The sequence below is a fragment of the Mobula birostris genome, chromosome 1 (assembly GCF_030028105.1).
Source record: "Mobula birostris isolate sMobBir1 chromosome 1, sMobBir1.hap1, whole genome shotgun sequence".
Taxonomy (NCBI): Eukaryota; Metazoa; Chordata; class Chondrichthyes; order Myliobatiformes; family Myliobatidae; genus Mobula; species Mobula birostris.
Window position 1 is genome coordinate 92,484,855 of NC_092370.1, and position 15,102 is coordinate 92,499,956.

At 40.8% G+C, this 15,102-nt stretch overlaps 1 protein-coding gene across 3 annotated transcripts in view; it reads left to right on the top strand.

Annotated features, from left to right (window-relative positions):
* The window catches only part of lama1 (laminin, alpha 1), a 346,500-nt gene that overhangs the window by 134,182 nt on the left and 197,216 nt on the right, over window positions 1-15,102 (top strand). For all 3 annotated transcript variants that reach the window (XM_072259264.1, XM_072259251.1, XM_072259258.1), the window contains exons 13-15: window positions 901-1,002; window positions 2,817-3,028; window positions 10,082-10,193. In XM_072259264.1, coding sequence (XP_072115365.1) covers window positions 901-1,002; window positions 2,817-3,028; window positions 10,082-10,193 — 426 coding nt within the window. The remainder of the gene's footprint in view (window positions 1-900; window positions 1,003-2,816; window positions 3,029-10,081; window positions 10,194-15,102) is intronic.

The window sequence follows — 15,102 nt, forward strand, 5'->3', positions numbered from 1 at the left end:
ATATTCAATGCAGACTGTAGTAGATTTTTGAATGTTACAGAAAGCAAGAGGTATTGGATTGCCAAGGAAAATTATGCTGAGGTAGAAGATCAGCCATGCTTATTGGATGAACACGGAATCAGAGGAACTACCCCCCTGTATTTCTTACACCCTTATGGCAGCAACTTTTAAGCCAATGTGGTAGGAGGTGAAGAATGTTGATTGAAATTTAATTGTACTCCAATTAATGATGCAACAGGATGAAGAAGAAAGATTGACTGAGAAGACAAAGTGAATGAATATATTTCAATATAACTAACATTAATATTTTGAAGCAGTTTATTTGGAATCATAGTTCAGAAGATAACCATTGTAACTATCAAGCTTCTTCCACCATTTCACTAGATCATTGTTGTTTTGTGGCAGCAGTGCAGTGCAAAGACATAACATTACTATTATATTAAAAATAATTATGAAAAAGGATAACGATATTTCAAGGGTTGTACAGACACCTGAATGTGGAAGGGAAGAGGCTATTTCAGGTTTGTTTAAAGTGGGTCTTCAGGTTCTTGTACCTCCTCCCTCATTTGATTAACAAGAAGAGGACATGTCCCAGATGGTGTGGCTCCTTAGTGAAAGATGCCGCCTTCTTTAAGCACTGCCTCTTGAAGATAAACTTGATGGTGGGAAAGGGAAAATGTCGTATGGCATTTTCTGGTCATTGGTGAGGTCTTATAAAAAAAATCAGAACTTTATAAATGCAAAGAGAACACTTAAAAATCTGGTGCCAGTTTCTTGTTCACAAATAATCTGTTTTCTAATTTATCCTGGCAACATCTTTTTAATTATTGGTATGTTTCTGGGAATTTTCTAAGCATGGGAGAAGCCCTCATAAATGAACATCATTCATCTCTTTTCCAGCTTACTGCATTTGGAGGATACTTGAACTTTACTCTGGTGAATGATTTTCCAGTGGAAGGTGTTAGTAGTCAGCTAACCTCCAACATTGGTGTCATTATTCAGGTAAGGATGTCAGAAACAATTACCAAACTGTGATGCTGGAAATCTGTGCACTTTTCACATTTTCTTTGTAGAACCATAGAAACTCATAGGATTCAAAAAACCACAGGAAACCTTCAGGAATGCTTATCTCAGTTTCCATTGCCTCAGTTAGCGAAAACAGGTAACTAATGTTGGTCTTTCGTAACAGCGAGCTAGCATAAAGCGAACGTTCGGAGAACGGGGCCCACCTGTACCAAACTATATTGATTTAAATGAACCCATATGATTCATAGAGCTAATGATTTACAATAAAGACCTGCTTAATCCTGGAACACTCCATTATGATGAATCTTATCAAAAACCCTTCTGTTGATGCCAAAAGTCATTTTAGTAAATAACGCTTTAGTATCAAATATTTGGAGCAGGTTGAGGCTACAAAACTAAATGAAAACTAAAATTAGCAAGTATCACAAATGGTGGCCACTTACAGATCTATAATCTAACCTCTGGGATTAATTGCTAACATTGATATTATTTCCTGTTGTGATTTATTCGACTGAGACCTTGATTAGATTACATGGAGCTTGATTAGATTACATGAGTAATTACAGGAGAAGAATCTCATCAAGAGCTACAGTGTTATTAACTACGTAAGCAGTTTGGTCTGTGGTTTAAGAGCCAGGATTAGATTATTTTCATTATATTGACTTTACCTCGGTGCAGAATGCTGACAGGGCAAATGTGAATCCAGTCACTCTGAGGTAAGCATTGGTGACCTGGGACAAAAGTGGGAGCTTTGTCCCGCAGACTACTCAAGCAGCAACCTGATGCAGCTGTGCTCACAGAATGCCACCTTTCCATAAAAATACGACTTATTATTTTTCCTGGAGATGTTCTGCCTGACTGGTATGATAGACCGACCAGCCGTATGCAATTTGGAGTGGGCTGGACAGGTTCCCCAGCACTGTCTCCACATCTGGAAGTCTCCAGACACCAGATCTAGTCTAGATAAGGAAGCGTCCTGGCATTTACCACTTACCAGCAGTCCACAGATGGAACAATTCTTGGACAGCACTTGGAAGCAGCACTAAGCAGACAAAAGGCACCAAATCTACTGTGGCAGGGACTTCAAACAGGCTCAGTCTTGGAGCTCATATTTGAAAGACTGCAAATGGTGGAAATTTGAAATAAAAACAGAGCATGCTGGCAGCATTCCCTTCACAGAAGCTGCCTGACCTTTTGGGTATTTCCGGAACTTCCTGATTTTATTTATCACAGTGCCAGACTGTATTCAGAGACTCACAGTGGTGAAAAACCCATTTGATCTTGTTCACACAAATTGAGTTGGTGGGAATTCATCTCTTCATGACTGTATTGAGAGGAATAACCACCCCAGCATCCTGATTAAGGTAATGTCTTCACACAGAGGACAAGGTCATTAATACCTGCATCTGTGTGAATAGCTGTGTTCCCAGGTGATGCATGGCCAGCGACAGTCACAGGAGGGTCTCAAAAGGAATCAGAATCAGGTTTAGTATCACTGATTTATGTCATGAAATGTACTGATTTGCTCTTAGTTGAGGTATTCTGTACATTGCTTTATCAGGCACACAGAGGGAAAATCACAATTTTTATGCAATTTGTGTGCTAAGTGCCAGATTTTTCTTTTATATTAGATTTTAAAACATTTCTAACACAAATGTAGTACCACTCATTCCAATGTCTTTATTTATATTGCGTGATGATTCACTTAATCATGACTTTATTCTGAATAAAGGACACTGAAAACGCTGTCAATCATTAAAAACTGACAAATGCCTATTCTGGTTACTCAGGGCAATGGTCGTGCTCTCAGCACAGGGCCTGGTGGCTTGTTGCTCCAGCCTTACAACAAACAATCAGTCGCACTTCGCTTGCTACCTGAGAACTTCGTGGACCTCAACACGAATAATGGAATAGACCGAGATCGATTGATGACTGTTCTAGCAAATGTGACGCAGCTGCGGATCTGGGCCAAGTACAACAGCGCTAGAGAGGCTCAATACAGGTGAGCATGTGCAAAAAGTGGATTTAATTCTTTCAAGAGCTACAGTGTTACACCTTCAGCTTTATACCTCACATTTTCTTGGATGGAGTGTTAGGAGTCACCGCCCAGTATGCTGTTCAACGTAAAATCTCAATGTTCCACATTGTGAATATCTAACAATGAGGGAGCAAAACCGGAAGTTGAGACCAGTAAAATACTAAATCAATTTTTCCTAATGTCATTAATTATATCCTTTGTAATTGAGTCCAAGTTGATTTATCCTTCTCAAACTATCTGCAGTCTTTGACTTGCTTAGTCACTGTATTCTCCTTCAACATAGTTGTCTGCTTCTGCTCCTGTGTAATCATAGCCTGAAAATGACCAGCAATGGCATGTCTTCAGGTACATACCTGTATGGTCACCAAAGGATCCATCTTTAGCCCATTCCTTTGTCTCAGTAAATGTTCTGGCCTTCAGCATCTTCATCCATTTATACTGGTTTCCATGTGTACCTTGTCATGAGATCACCTACCTCTATGCCATCATTTTCTTCACCCCGCCCCCCCCCCAAATCTGTTTCTGAACTGTCAGGCTGTTTGTCCAAATATCAAGTTGGGAAATTTTAATGCAACTGGATTAAAAGAATCCTGGTGAGACCACAGCTGCACTGCTGCATTTGCTTTTGGTCCCTATATTTAAGGATAAATTGGCTCATATTGAAGCAGTGCAGTGGGAGTTCACCAGAGGTTGTTTTCTGAATTGAAAGGATATTAGGCCTGATAAAACAGATGTGTTCTTATTGAAAGAAATTGGCTTATGTAGGGAATTGAAGAGTATAAGCCGAGAGACTGATTTCCCTCATGGGGCTACCGTATACTAGCAGGTATGATTTGAGAATGGGGATTGCCTGTTACAAATAGAATTGATGAGGAATTTCTTCTCTCCAAGTGTTGTAAGTCTTTGGAATTTTCTACTTCAATGAGCTGTGGAGATGGATTCATTATATATGTTCAAGGCTGAGGCTGACATTTAAATTCTTTCTTTATTAATCTTTTTATTGATTTAAAAAAAGCATAGATACAATCAAATACAATCAAGAGGAGAATTTGTTCAAATATATATATCAGTAACCAAAATTAAAATAGACACTGTCAAAATCATAGTTATTGTTAAACAAGTGTAAAATATATAATAAAAAAAACAATTCTCCTCTTACCAGTTAAAAGGAGAAAGGAAAAAAAATGGGTTTTAAATAGAGAGGGGGAAAAAACCCACTACACTATTAAAAAAAAACAGAACAAACAAAATAAAAGAAAGGGACTGGGCAGTCCATTTTGAGGATACAACGAAAAAAAGAGGAGAGAAAAACTTTCTGATCAAATCTAAAACCTCAAAAAATCAACTTGAAAAAGTAATAAATCAAATTAGATGAAAATATTGGATAAAAGGTCACCATATTTGTTCAAATTTAAAGGATGTATCAAATGTCTGACTTCTTATTTTCTCTAAACTTAAACAGGACATAATGGAGGAGAGCCAATAAAAGACCGTAGGTGGATTAGAATCCTTCCACTCCAATAAAATGGCTCTCCTAGCCAGTAAGGTCGAAAAGGCTATCATATGTTGAGCGGAAAGAGGAATATTTCCTGCTTCCGATGGGATAATCCTAAAAATTGCCGTAAGCAAGTGAGGTTGTAGATCCAAATCCAAAACTCTTGGAGAGATGTTTTTAAAACACTATCAAAAGTTATCTAGCTTTATACAAGACCAATACACATGAGTTAAAGTGGCCAACTCAGTATTACATCTGACATTTAAATTCTAACTTGACGATTATGGGATGACAACAGGAAAGTGGCTTTGAAGCCAAGATGGGATCAGCCCTGATCTTATTTAAAGTAGAGCAGGCCTGATGGGCTTGTTGTTCTACGCAGTTGTTCTGTTTAGAAAACAGACATAGAAATTTGGAATTGGAATTGGTTTATTGTTGTCACATGTACCTAGAAGAAGAAATACCTCGGGGTAGAAGCTATCCTTTGGCCTGGTGGTACATGCTGTCAGAGTTTTGTGTTTTCTGCCTGATGAGAAAGGGGGGAAAAAGGATGTCTGAGATGGATGGGGTCTTTATGCTGACTGCTGTACAGGGGCAGTGCAAAATGTAAACAGCGTACATAGAGGGCAGACTGGGTACCATGATGTGCTAAGCTGTGGTAGACTATTTAATCCTTTAAGCCTACTTTGCTATTCAATATGATCATAGCTGACCTTCCAAAATTAATACCTTATTCCAGCCTTTTTCTCATTTTCTTGATCCTTCTGTCCCTTAAAGCTATATCTTATTTAATATATTTAATGATTTGGATTCAACTGCTTTCTGTGGTAGGGAATTCTACAGGTTCACCACATTATAGGAGCAGAAGTTTCTCTTCACCTTACTCTTACCTGGCATTTTCATTATCCATAGATTGTGACCACTGGTGCTGGGTTCTGTAGCCATCAGGAACATTCTTTTTGCATGGAATCCAGCAGGACCAGATTGAAGGGTCTAGGCCCAAAATTGCCGACTCTTTAATTTTGTCCTTAGCTGCTGCCTGACCAGCATTTTGTGTGCGCTACTCTTATCTTCACTGCATTCCCTGAACTCCAGTTTAAACTTTCTCAGATTGCCTGTTGTGGTCACCCCAATCTTAAGTATTCCTAAACATTCCTTGCTTATCCCTCTTCTTTCTACTTGCCTTAAATACAGAACTCATCCATAATATTGCCATCCATATCCTGAATCTCACAGAGTCCATGGAGTTTGTACATTCTCCCTGTGACCATGTATTTCCCCAGGTGCTCCTGTCTACTCCCAAAAGCGTATACATTGGTACAGTAATTGCCCTTTGTAAGTGAATAAGTGGTGGGAGCGGTAGGGAACTGATGAGAATGTGGGAAAAATAGGTTTTAGGAAATTAGTGGGTATGAGATTGCTCTGTAAGCCCGCAGCGGCTTCATGGACTAAAGCGTTTCCCTTCTCTGTCATTAGAAAATGCAGTAATTAAATCATTAAAAAAACCATGAGAAGCTATGCTTGTTGGACTGAATTGTAACGACCAGCAGATTTGGTAGTATCACCTCCTGGGTATGAATGTAAAAGAAATTGCAGATGCTGGAATCTAAAACATAAATATAAAAATAAAGCTGGAAGAGCAGGCAGCATCTGTAGAGACAAAAGGGGTATGTCACTGAGGTCAGCATTGGGAGGGAAGAGGAAATACTATTAGTATATGACAGTACAAGGGGTGGAATAGAGGCTGGTAGGTGACAGCGCTGGAATCGGGCAGGGTGGATAATGGCAGATGGAACAAGATCACAAGACAAAGGAGCAGAAGTAGGCCATTCGGCCCATCGAGTCTGCTCCGCAGCTCCCCCATGAGCTAAACTATTCACCCATCTAGTTCCAATTTCCGGCTTTTTCCCCATATCCCTTGATACCCTGACTAATTAGATACCTGTCAATCTCCTCCTTAAACACCCTCAATGATTGGGCTTCCACAGCCATATGTGGCAACGAATTCCGCAAATCCACCGACCCTCTGGCTAAAAAAATTTCTCCTCATCTCTGTTTTAACTGGGTACCCTCTAATTCTAAGACTATGGCCTCTTGTCCTGGACTCACCCACTAAGGGAAACAACCTTTCCACATCTACTCTGTCCAACCCTTTCAACATTTGAAATGTTTCTATGAGATCCCCTCTCATTCTTCTATACTCTAATGAATACAGTCCAAGAGCCAACAAACGCTCCTCATATATTAGTCCTTGCATTCCAGGAATCATCCTCGTAAATCTTCTCTGAACTCTCTCCAACATCAGTACATCCTTTCTAAGATAGGGGGCCCAAAACTGCACACAGTATTCCAAATGAGGTCTCACTAATGCCCCATAGAGCCTCATCAACATCTCCTTACTCTTATACACTATTCCTCTTGAAATGAATGCCAACATAGCATTCACTTTCCTTACCGCCAATCCAACTTGGTGGTTAACCTTTAGGGTATCCTGCACGAGGACCCCCAAGGCCCTTTTCACTTCCGATTTTTGAATTTTCTCCCCATCTAAATAATAATCTGCCCGATTATTTCTTCCAAAATGTACAACCATACATTTGTCAACATTGTATCTCATCTGCCATTTCTTTGCCCACTCTCCTAAACTAAGTCTCTCTGCAACCTTTTCGTTTCTTCAACATTTCCTGCTCCTCCACCTATCTTGGTGTCATCCGCAAACTTAGCCACAAAACTATTTAATCCATAATCCAAGTCATCGATATACATCATAAAAAGAAACGGCCCCAACACTGACCCCTGCGGAACACCGCTAGTAACTGACAACCAATCAGAATAGGATCCCTTTATTCCCACCCTTTGCTTTCTGCCTATCAGCCAATGCTCCACCCATTCCAATATCTTTCCTGTAATTCCATTGGCTCTCATCTTATTCAGCAGCATCATATGCGGCACCTTATCGAAGGCTATTTGAAAATCCAAATACACAATATCCACAGCCTCTCCCTTGTCAATCTTAGTGGTGAGGCAGGATCTTCCCTTCGTGAAACCATGCTGGCTTCGGCCTATCTTGTCATGCACCTCGAGGTATTTCATAACCTCATCCTTGAGGATTGACTCCAATATCTTTCCAACTACCGATGTCAGACTAATAGGTCTGTAATTTTCTTTTTGCTGCCTGCTTCCTTTCTTAAATAGTGGAACTACATTTGTGACCTTCCAGTCCTCCGGAACCATGCCAGAGTCTATTGATTCCTGGAAGATCATTTCCAATGCTTCCACAATCTCCAAAGCCACCTCCTTCAGAACCCTTGGGTGCACCTCATCCGGACCGGGAGACTTATCTATTCTTAGTCCACTTAGCTTCCCAAGCACTTTCTCTCTAGTAATCTTGACTGTACCTAATTCTATTCCCTGAGACCTCTGGCTATCAGGTATATTGCTCATGTCTTCCACTGTGAAGACTGATGCAAAATACTTACTCAGTTCCTCCGCCATCTCTTTGTTATCCATTATAATTTCTCCAGCATCACTTTCAATCGGTCCCGTATCTACCCTTGTCACTCTTTTACTTTTCATGTATTTAAAAATACTCTTAGTATCCTTTTTTATGTTAATCGCCAACTTCCTTTCATAATTCATCTTTTCTTTCCTAATGACTTTCTTAGTTTCCTTCTGTAAGTTTTTAAAAGTCTTCCAGTCCTCATTTTTCCCACTAATTTTTGCTTCTGTGTACACCATCTCTTTTGCTTTTATTTTTGCCTTAACCTCTCTCGTTAGCCACATTTGTGGCATTTTTCCATTCATGATTTCCTTTTTGCTTGGAATATATTTTCCCTGCATTTTCCTCATTTCTTGTAGGAATTTCATCTAATTCTGCCCTACCGTCCCTCCATTTAGCTTACTTTTCCAATTGACTTGGGCCAGTTCCTCTCTCATGCCACTGTAATTTCCCCTGTTCCACTGAAATATCGATACACCTAATACCAGCTTCTCCTTTTCTAATTTGAAACTGAACTCAATCATATTATGGTCACTACTTCCAAGGGGTTCCTTTACCTCCAGCTCCCTAATCGCCTCAGGTTTGTTACACAGCACCCAATCCAAAACAGCCAGTCCCCTGGTGGGCTTCTGGACAAGCTGCTCCAAAAAGCCATCCTGTAGGCGTTCTACAAACTCCCCCTCCTGAGATCCATTACCTTCCTGACTTTCCCAATCCACTTTCATATTAAAATCTTCCATAATTATCTTGACATTTTCCCTCTGACATGCTTTTTCTATTTCCAGCTGCAACTTGTAGTCTACATCCTAGCTGCTGTTTGGAGGCCTGTATATAACTGCTGTTAGTGTCTTTTTACCCTTATAGCAGTTATATACAGGGTGGAAAAAGGGATGGGAAAGGTGAACAAAGGGAGAAGAAAACTAGCTGGATAGATGAATGTGCATGGGAGTTGAACATGGGGGTGTGGGGGTGGTTTGATCTGAAAATGGAAAATTCAATGTCCATATCATAGGGTTGTAAGTTACCCAACCAAAACTTGTGAATGGGGTAGCCTGAGAAGCAGGTATAGCTTCCTCCACTGCAGAGGCAATTGATTTGACTGGGTTCTCTTTTAAGAGGTATAATCTTGAATGAACCTTGTGGAGCTCTGATTGAGCAAAATCTTTAAATCAATTAGGTTTTAGTGATATTAAAAGCATCTTAAAGAAAGAGAGATGAAGAGATTCTCAGAAGCTGTAATAAATCTTTAAACTGTTTTGTTTCACAGCAAAAGAGTAGTGAGGACCTCAAAGATTAATGTGGGATTAAGTCAGGTAACACTTCTTTGGCTAGCACAAACATGTTGGGCAGAATGCCCTTGTACATTTTATGTTACTTCAGTAAGATGCAAAGCAGTGGGCATGGGGTGTGCTCCTGCTGATGAATTCAATCGAGACAGTTTTATGAATTAGTCAATGCAAAATGATCATCAAAGCTTTGCCATGAATATGTTAACTGCTTGTTATCTCATGAACTAATTAATTTCTTCCCTCAATTACTTTAAAAATTAATATTTTAAATGTGTTCTGTCTAGTTAAATAATTCAAATGGAATAATAGTCAATGACTTCCAAAATCCAGGCAAAGTTTTCAGGATATGTGTATTATTTAACAAATTGTTGTGGAACCGGTAAGTGCAAGTTACAGAACTTTGACAACCTTACTACTTCAGACTATCAATTGTATCTTAAGACATACTTCTGTGCAATGTAGCAGTTGTAGTAGTTAACCAGGGTTCCAGAGATCATGAGTTCAAATCCCACTGTGCGAAGTTGTGAAAGTTAGTCAAAAAATAAAATTTGACAGAATTAATGCTAGCAAGAGTGGTTATGGCTGTTGCTCTATCGTTGGTTAAACGTCTAACTTTTAATAAAACTGTAACTGTTACTCAATCCGACTTTCAAAACACAGGTGCCCATAGCTGCTCTGCTCTATCTGTTTGATATAGTTACTTGTGAGAATTATGCCAATCTTTGTCATTTCAGGTTGAGTTCTGTCACTTTGGACGTAGCAAACCCAAATGCCATCGACATTCTTCCTGCAGTGGATGTTGAACACTGTGAATGTCCTCTGGGCTACGCTGGCATTTCCTGTGAGGTAACACTGAAAATTCTCATACCTTAGCTGCATCTTTAAAACAGTACAGTGAAATGGACTAGAAGGGAGCAGTACCTGTTATATTTCATAGAGCTTTTCGCCTTGCACTGCTGGCTTAACCTCAGAGTTTATCCCCAGTTGTACAAAGATTTCCTCCCTTCCGAAGTAGAAAGTAGAAAGCCCTTAACTCAACCAAGAAAATAATAGATGTCCTGTTTTTCTCAACATAAATGTTGTTAAATATTTCTTGGTTCCATCCTATATTCTTCAAATGATTGGTTTTCCTTGCTATTTGATTTTGAGGGAACTGGCTGACTGTTCTGGAGTTTCTGTCTGAGAATGTACTGGCATCTTATTTAGTGAGAACTTTGAAAAGGAATTAGGCAAGTACAGGAAAAGGAGAAGTCTACAGGGCAAAAGGAAAAGAATAGGGGAGTGAGATTAATTAATTAGAGTGTTGTATTAAAGAAGCAATCAAGGCATAATTTTTTGAGCATCCTCCTGCAGGCTGTATCATTCTGTATCTCCGTGCTTTGTATGCCACTTATGGTGAGCTACGTAATGGCTTATTAATTCCCAGATAAAAATTCCTTCCCATCTAGTTGCCCACTTTGAGTTTCCCAACGTTTGTAAATTTATTTACCTTTTCATATTTTTTATGTGTTAGACTAGTGAATGAACTGCCTTCAATGCCAGCATATTTTTAATGGCCCTTGCACATTGTTGCCTACCTGCACTGCACTCTCTCTAACAATAACAGTAACGCTCTATTCTGCTTACTGTTATTGCTGTTCCCTTTGTACAACCTCAACGTACTTGTGTTTTGAAATAATCTTTATAGATGACACGCAAAACAAGATTTTTCACTTTATCTCGATATATGTGACAATAAAAAAAACAAAAACCAATGGCTTCACCATTATTATCAGAGCAGAAGTAGGCCATTTGGCCCATCGAGTTTATTCCACCATTTCATCATGGCCAATCCATTTTTTCCTCTCAGTCCCAAACTCCTGACCAATCAAGAATCTATGAACCTCTGCCTTAAATATACATAAAGACTTGGCCTCCACAGCTGCCTGTGGCAAAGAATTCCACAGATTCACCACTCTCAGACAAAAATTCCTCTTCATTTCTGTTCTAAAAGGACGCCCTTCTATTTTGAGGATGTGTCTTCCATTTTAGACACTCCCATCATGGGAAACATACTCTCCACATCAACTCTACTAAGGCCTTTCACTATTCGGAAGGTTTCAATACCCCTCATTCTTCTAAATTCCAGTAAATACAGGCCTAGAGCCATCAAACATTCTAATCTGAGAAGTGATTCAATCCTGGAATCATTTTTTGAACTTCCCTTGAACCCTCTCCAGTTTCAGCACATGCTTTCTCAGCTAAAGCGCCCAACACTGTTCACAATGCTCCGAGTGAGGCCTCACGGGTGCTTTATAAAGTCTTCACATTACATACTTGCTTTTATATTCTAGTCCTCTTGAAATGAATGATAACATTGCATTTGCCTTCCTCACTACAGACTCAAACTGCAAATTAGCCTTTCGGGAATCCTGCACAAAGACTTGCGAATCCCTTTGTGCCTCAGAGTTTTGTATCTTCTCTCCATTTGGAAAATAGTCAACCTGTTTCATTTCTTCTACCAAAGTGCATGACCATACACTTCCCGACATGGTATTCCATTTGCTGCTGCTTTGCTCATTCTCCTAATCTGTCTGAGTCCTTCTGTTGCCTCTCTACTTCCTCAAAACTACCTGACCCTCCACCTATCTTTGTATCAGCTGCAAACTTTTCAATAAAGCCATTAATTCCGTCATCCAAATCATTAAGCTATAACATAAAAAGAATTGGTCCAGAAAAAGAACAGACTCTTGTGGAATACCACTAGCCACCAGCAGCCAACCAGGAAAAGCTCCCTTTATGCCCACTCTTTGCCTTCTGCCAATCAACCACCGCTTTATCCATGCTAGAACCTTTCCTGTAATACCATGGGCTCGTAGCTTGTTAAGCAGCCTCATGTGTGGCGTCTTGTCAAAGGCCTTTTGAAAATCCAAGCACACAACATCAAGTGATTCCCCTTTGTCTATCTTTCTTCAAAGAATTCCAACAGATTTCGCAGGCAAGATTTTCCCTTGAGGAAACCATGTTGACAACAATCTATTTTATCATTTGCTTCCAACTACCCCATTGCTGCTCTGCCATCATCCCATGCAGTGTTCTTTTCCAATCAATCCTGTCCAAGACCTCTCTCGTGCCTCTGTAATTTCCTTTACTCCACTGTAATACTGATACATCTGATTTTAACTTCTCCTTTTCTAATTTCAGGGTAAATTCTATCATATTATTATCCCTTGCCCCTAAGGCTTCTTTTACTTTAAAGTCTCTGATCAGTTCTGGTTCATTGCACAGCACCCAGTCCAGAATAGCTGATCCCCTGGTGGGCTCGACCATAAGCTGCTGTCTGATGTCCTGGAATGGAAAGCCGAATCCTGGGAACAGAGGCAAAGAAACTGAGAAAAGGGAATAGCATTTTCACAGGAGATTGGGTGGAAAGAGGTATAGTCTAGATAACCATGGGAGTAAGTAGGTTTATAAAAGATGTCGGTTGACAGCTTGTCTCCAGAGATGGAGACAGAGAGATCGAGACGTGGTGGGAGGTGTCAGGTAAGAGCCAAGTGAATTTAAGGGCAGGGTGGAAGTTAGAGACAAAGTTAATAAAATTGACAAGTTCAGCAGAAGTGCATGAAGCAGCACCAATGCAGTCATCAGTGTAGCAGAGGAAGAGCTGGGAAGTATTACCGGGGCAGGCTTGGAACATGGATTGTTCTATCTAGCCAACGAAGAGGGAGGCATAGGTGGGGCCTATGTGGGTGCCTGTAGCTACCCCTAAAGTCTGGAGAAAGCTGAAGGAAAAATTATTGAGGGGGAGAACCAGTTCTGCCAGAAGGAGGAGGGGAACTAGTTGGTCCTTTTGTCAAGAAGGAAGCGGGGTATAGGGACTGAACATGCTTGGTGAAAATGAGGCGGTCATGGAAAGGAAATTTAATGTTATGGAGGAGGTTGAGGGCTTGAGGCGTATCGCGGATGTAGTTGAGAAGGAACTGAACTAAGGGAGATAGAATGGAATCAAGGTATGAGGACATGAGTTCAGTGAGGCAAGAGGAAGCAGAGACAATACACTTTTCTGCTCAGTCCAGTTTGTAGTTCTTGAGTAAGAGGTAGGAGTGAGCAGTGCAGGGTAAGGGAACTATGAGTTTGATGGCAGTGGGTGAGGGTTCTCCAGTGTTGGAGGCAGTTTTCTGATAATCCAGAGTGAGGTCCTCTTCAAGAGGTAGGTATGAGGAGGTGGCTGACAGTTGCCGCCTGGCCTCAGCAAGGTAGAAGTCAGTGCGCCACACTACAACAGCACCCTGCTTTGTCTGCGGGTTTGATGGTAGGATTGGAATTGGTCTGGAGAGAGTGGAGGGTAATGCATTCAGAGAGGGTAAGGTTCAATGAGGAGAGTGGAGTGCTGAAGATGAGGTGGTAATTTGAGATGAAAAGATCCAGAGCAGGCAGAAAACCAGAATGGGGTGACCAAGAATAGGAGGAGGGTTGAAGGTGGAAGAAGAGGTCATCAGTGTGAGGTGTGGAATCCTTGTCAAAGAAGTGGGCTCGGAGACGGAGACAACAGAAGAAGAGCCCGACATCGTGGCGGGTGGAACTCATTGAGGTGCGGGCAAAGGGGGACAAAGATGAGGCTGTACTGGGGACAGAACATTCTGCCTCAGGGAGGAGGAGGTCGGAGGGAATGGTGAAGACATGCCAAGGATTAGATCTAGGATCAGAGGGGGGAAAGAACTGATTGTGTCAGAGAAGAATGGAGGGTTGGGGCGTTCAATGAAGGTAGGGTGGGAGGAAGATGGAGGCTCCAAGGACACAAGAGCTGATGGTGGGGCCTGAGAGACACAGGGCTGGAGAGTAGTGGTGGGGGAAGGGAAGAAGAGGGCCCAGCAGCAAGTAAGGCCTTTGCCTGGAGCTGCTGACAGTCAAGGTCCAGGCTGGAGCCAGAGCTAGAGGCTGTGCAGTTAGCAGTTTGACAGTGTCTGTGGTTGTAGAAACTGGCATTGGTGTTGGTAGAATCCACGTTCTGGATCCACTCGGGGTCATTGGAACTGGTGTTGCTGATGGTAGTGTCACCTGTCTGGAGACATCAGTGCCAGGGATTAATTTCAGTTAAATTCACGTTTATGAATAAATTTCTCTTTACCTCTGAGGAAAAGATGCTAGAAGGAATCTTTGATTTGAAGAAAATCAATAGTTAGTTTTGTAATTGCTACATTTCTTAAATAACCTAGTTGAAAAATAGATGCAATGGACTTCTGTGGCACATGAGACTTATACACATACACCTGAAGGTGAGAATTTTGCCTGTTAGTAATCTTATTGGAAACATTATCAAATGGTGTATTTTTTTGGACACTTTTTTCATTATTTGGAGAAATTTCACTCTGAAGTATATATTTTAAAAGAGAATCTTCAAGCAATTGTTTGAATAGTAAGACTTAAGTCCTGTTTATTGTCTCTTCACAGCATGAGACTAAATTAACTCCTTTCTTTTGACCATTTCATAATGTACCAGGCTGGCAGAATCCCAGTTTGACACACGTCCTACTCAAATGAAGAGATTGTGGAGGTATTAGTAATGATCTTTCAAGAATCACTAGGTTCTGAAAAGGTTAGAAACATAGAAAATAGGTGCAGGAGTAGCCCATTCGGCCCTTCGAGCCTGCACGCCACTCAGTATGATAATGGCTGATCATCCAACTCAGAGCCCTGTACCAGCCTTCCCTCCATACCCCCTGATCCCTTTAGCCACAAGGGCCATATCTAACTCCCTCTTCTTTGTCCATTCCCC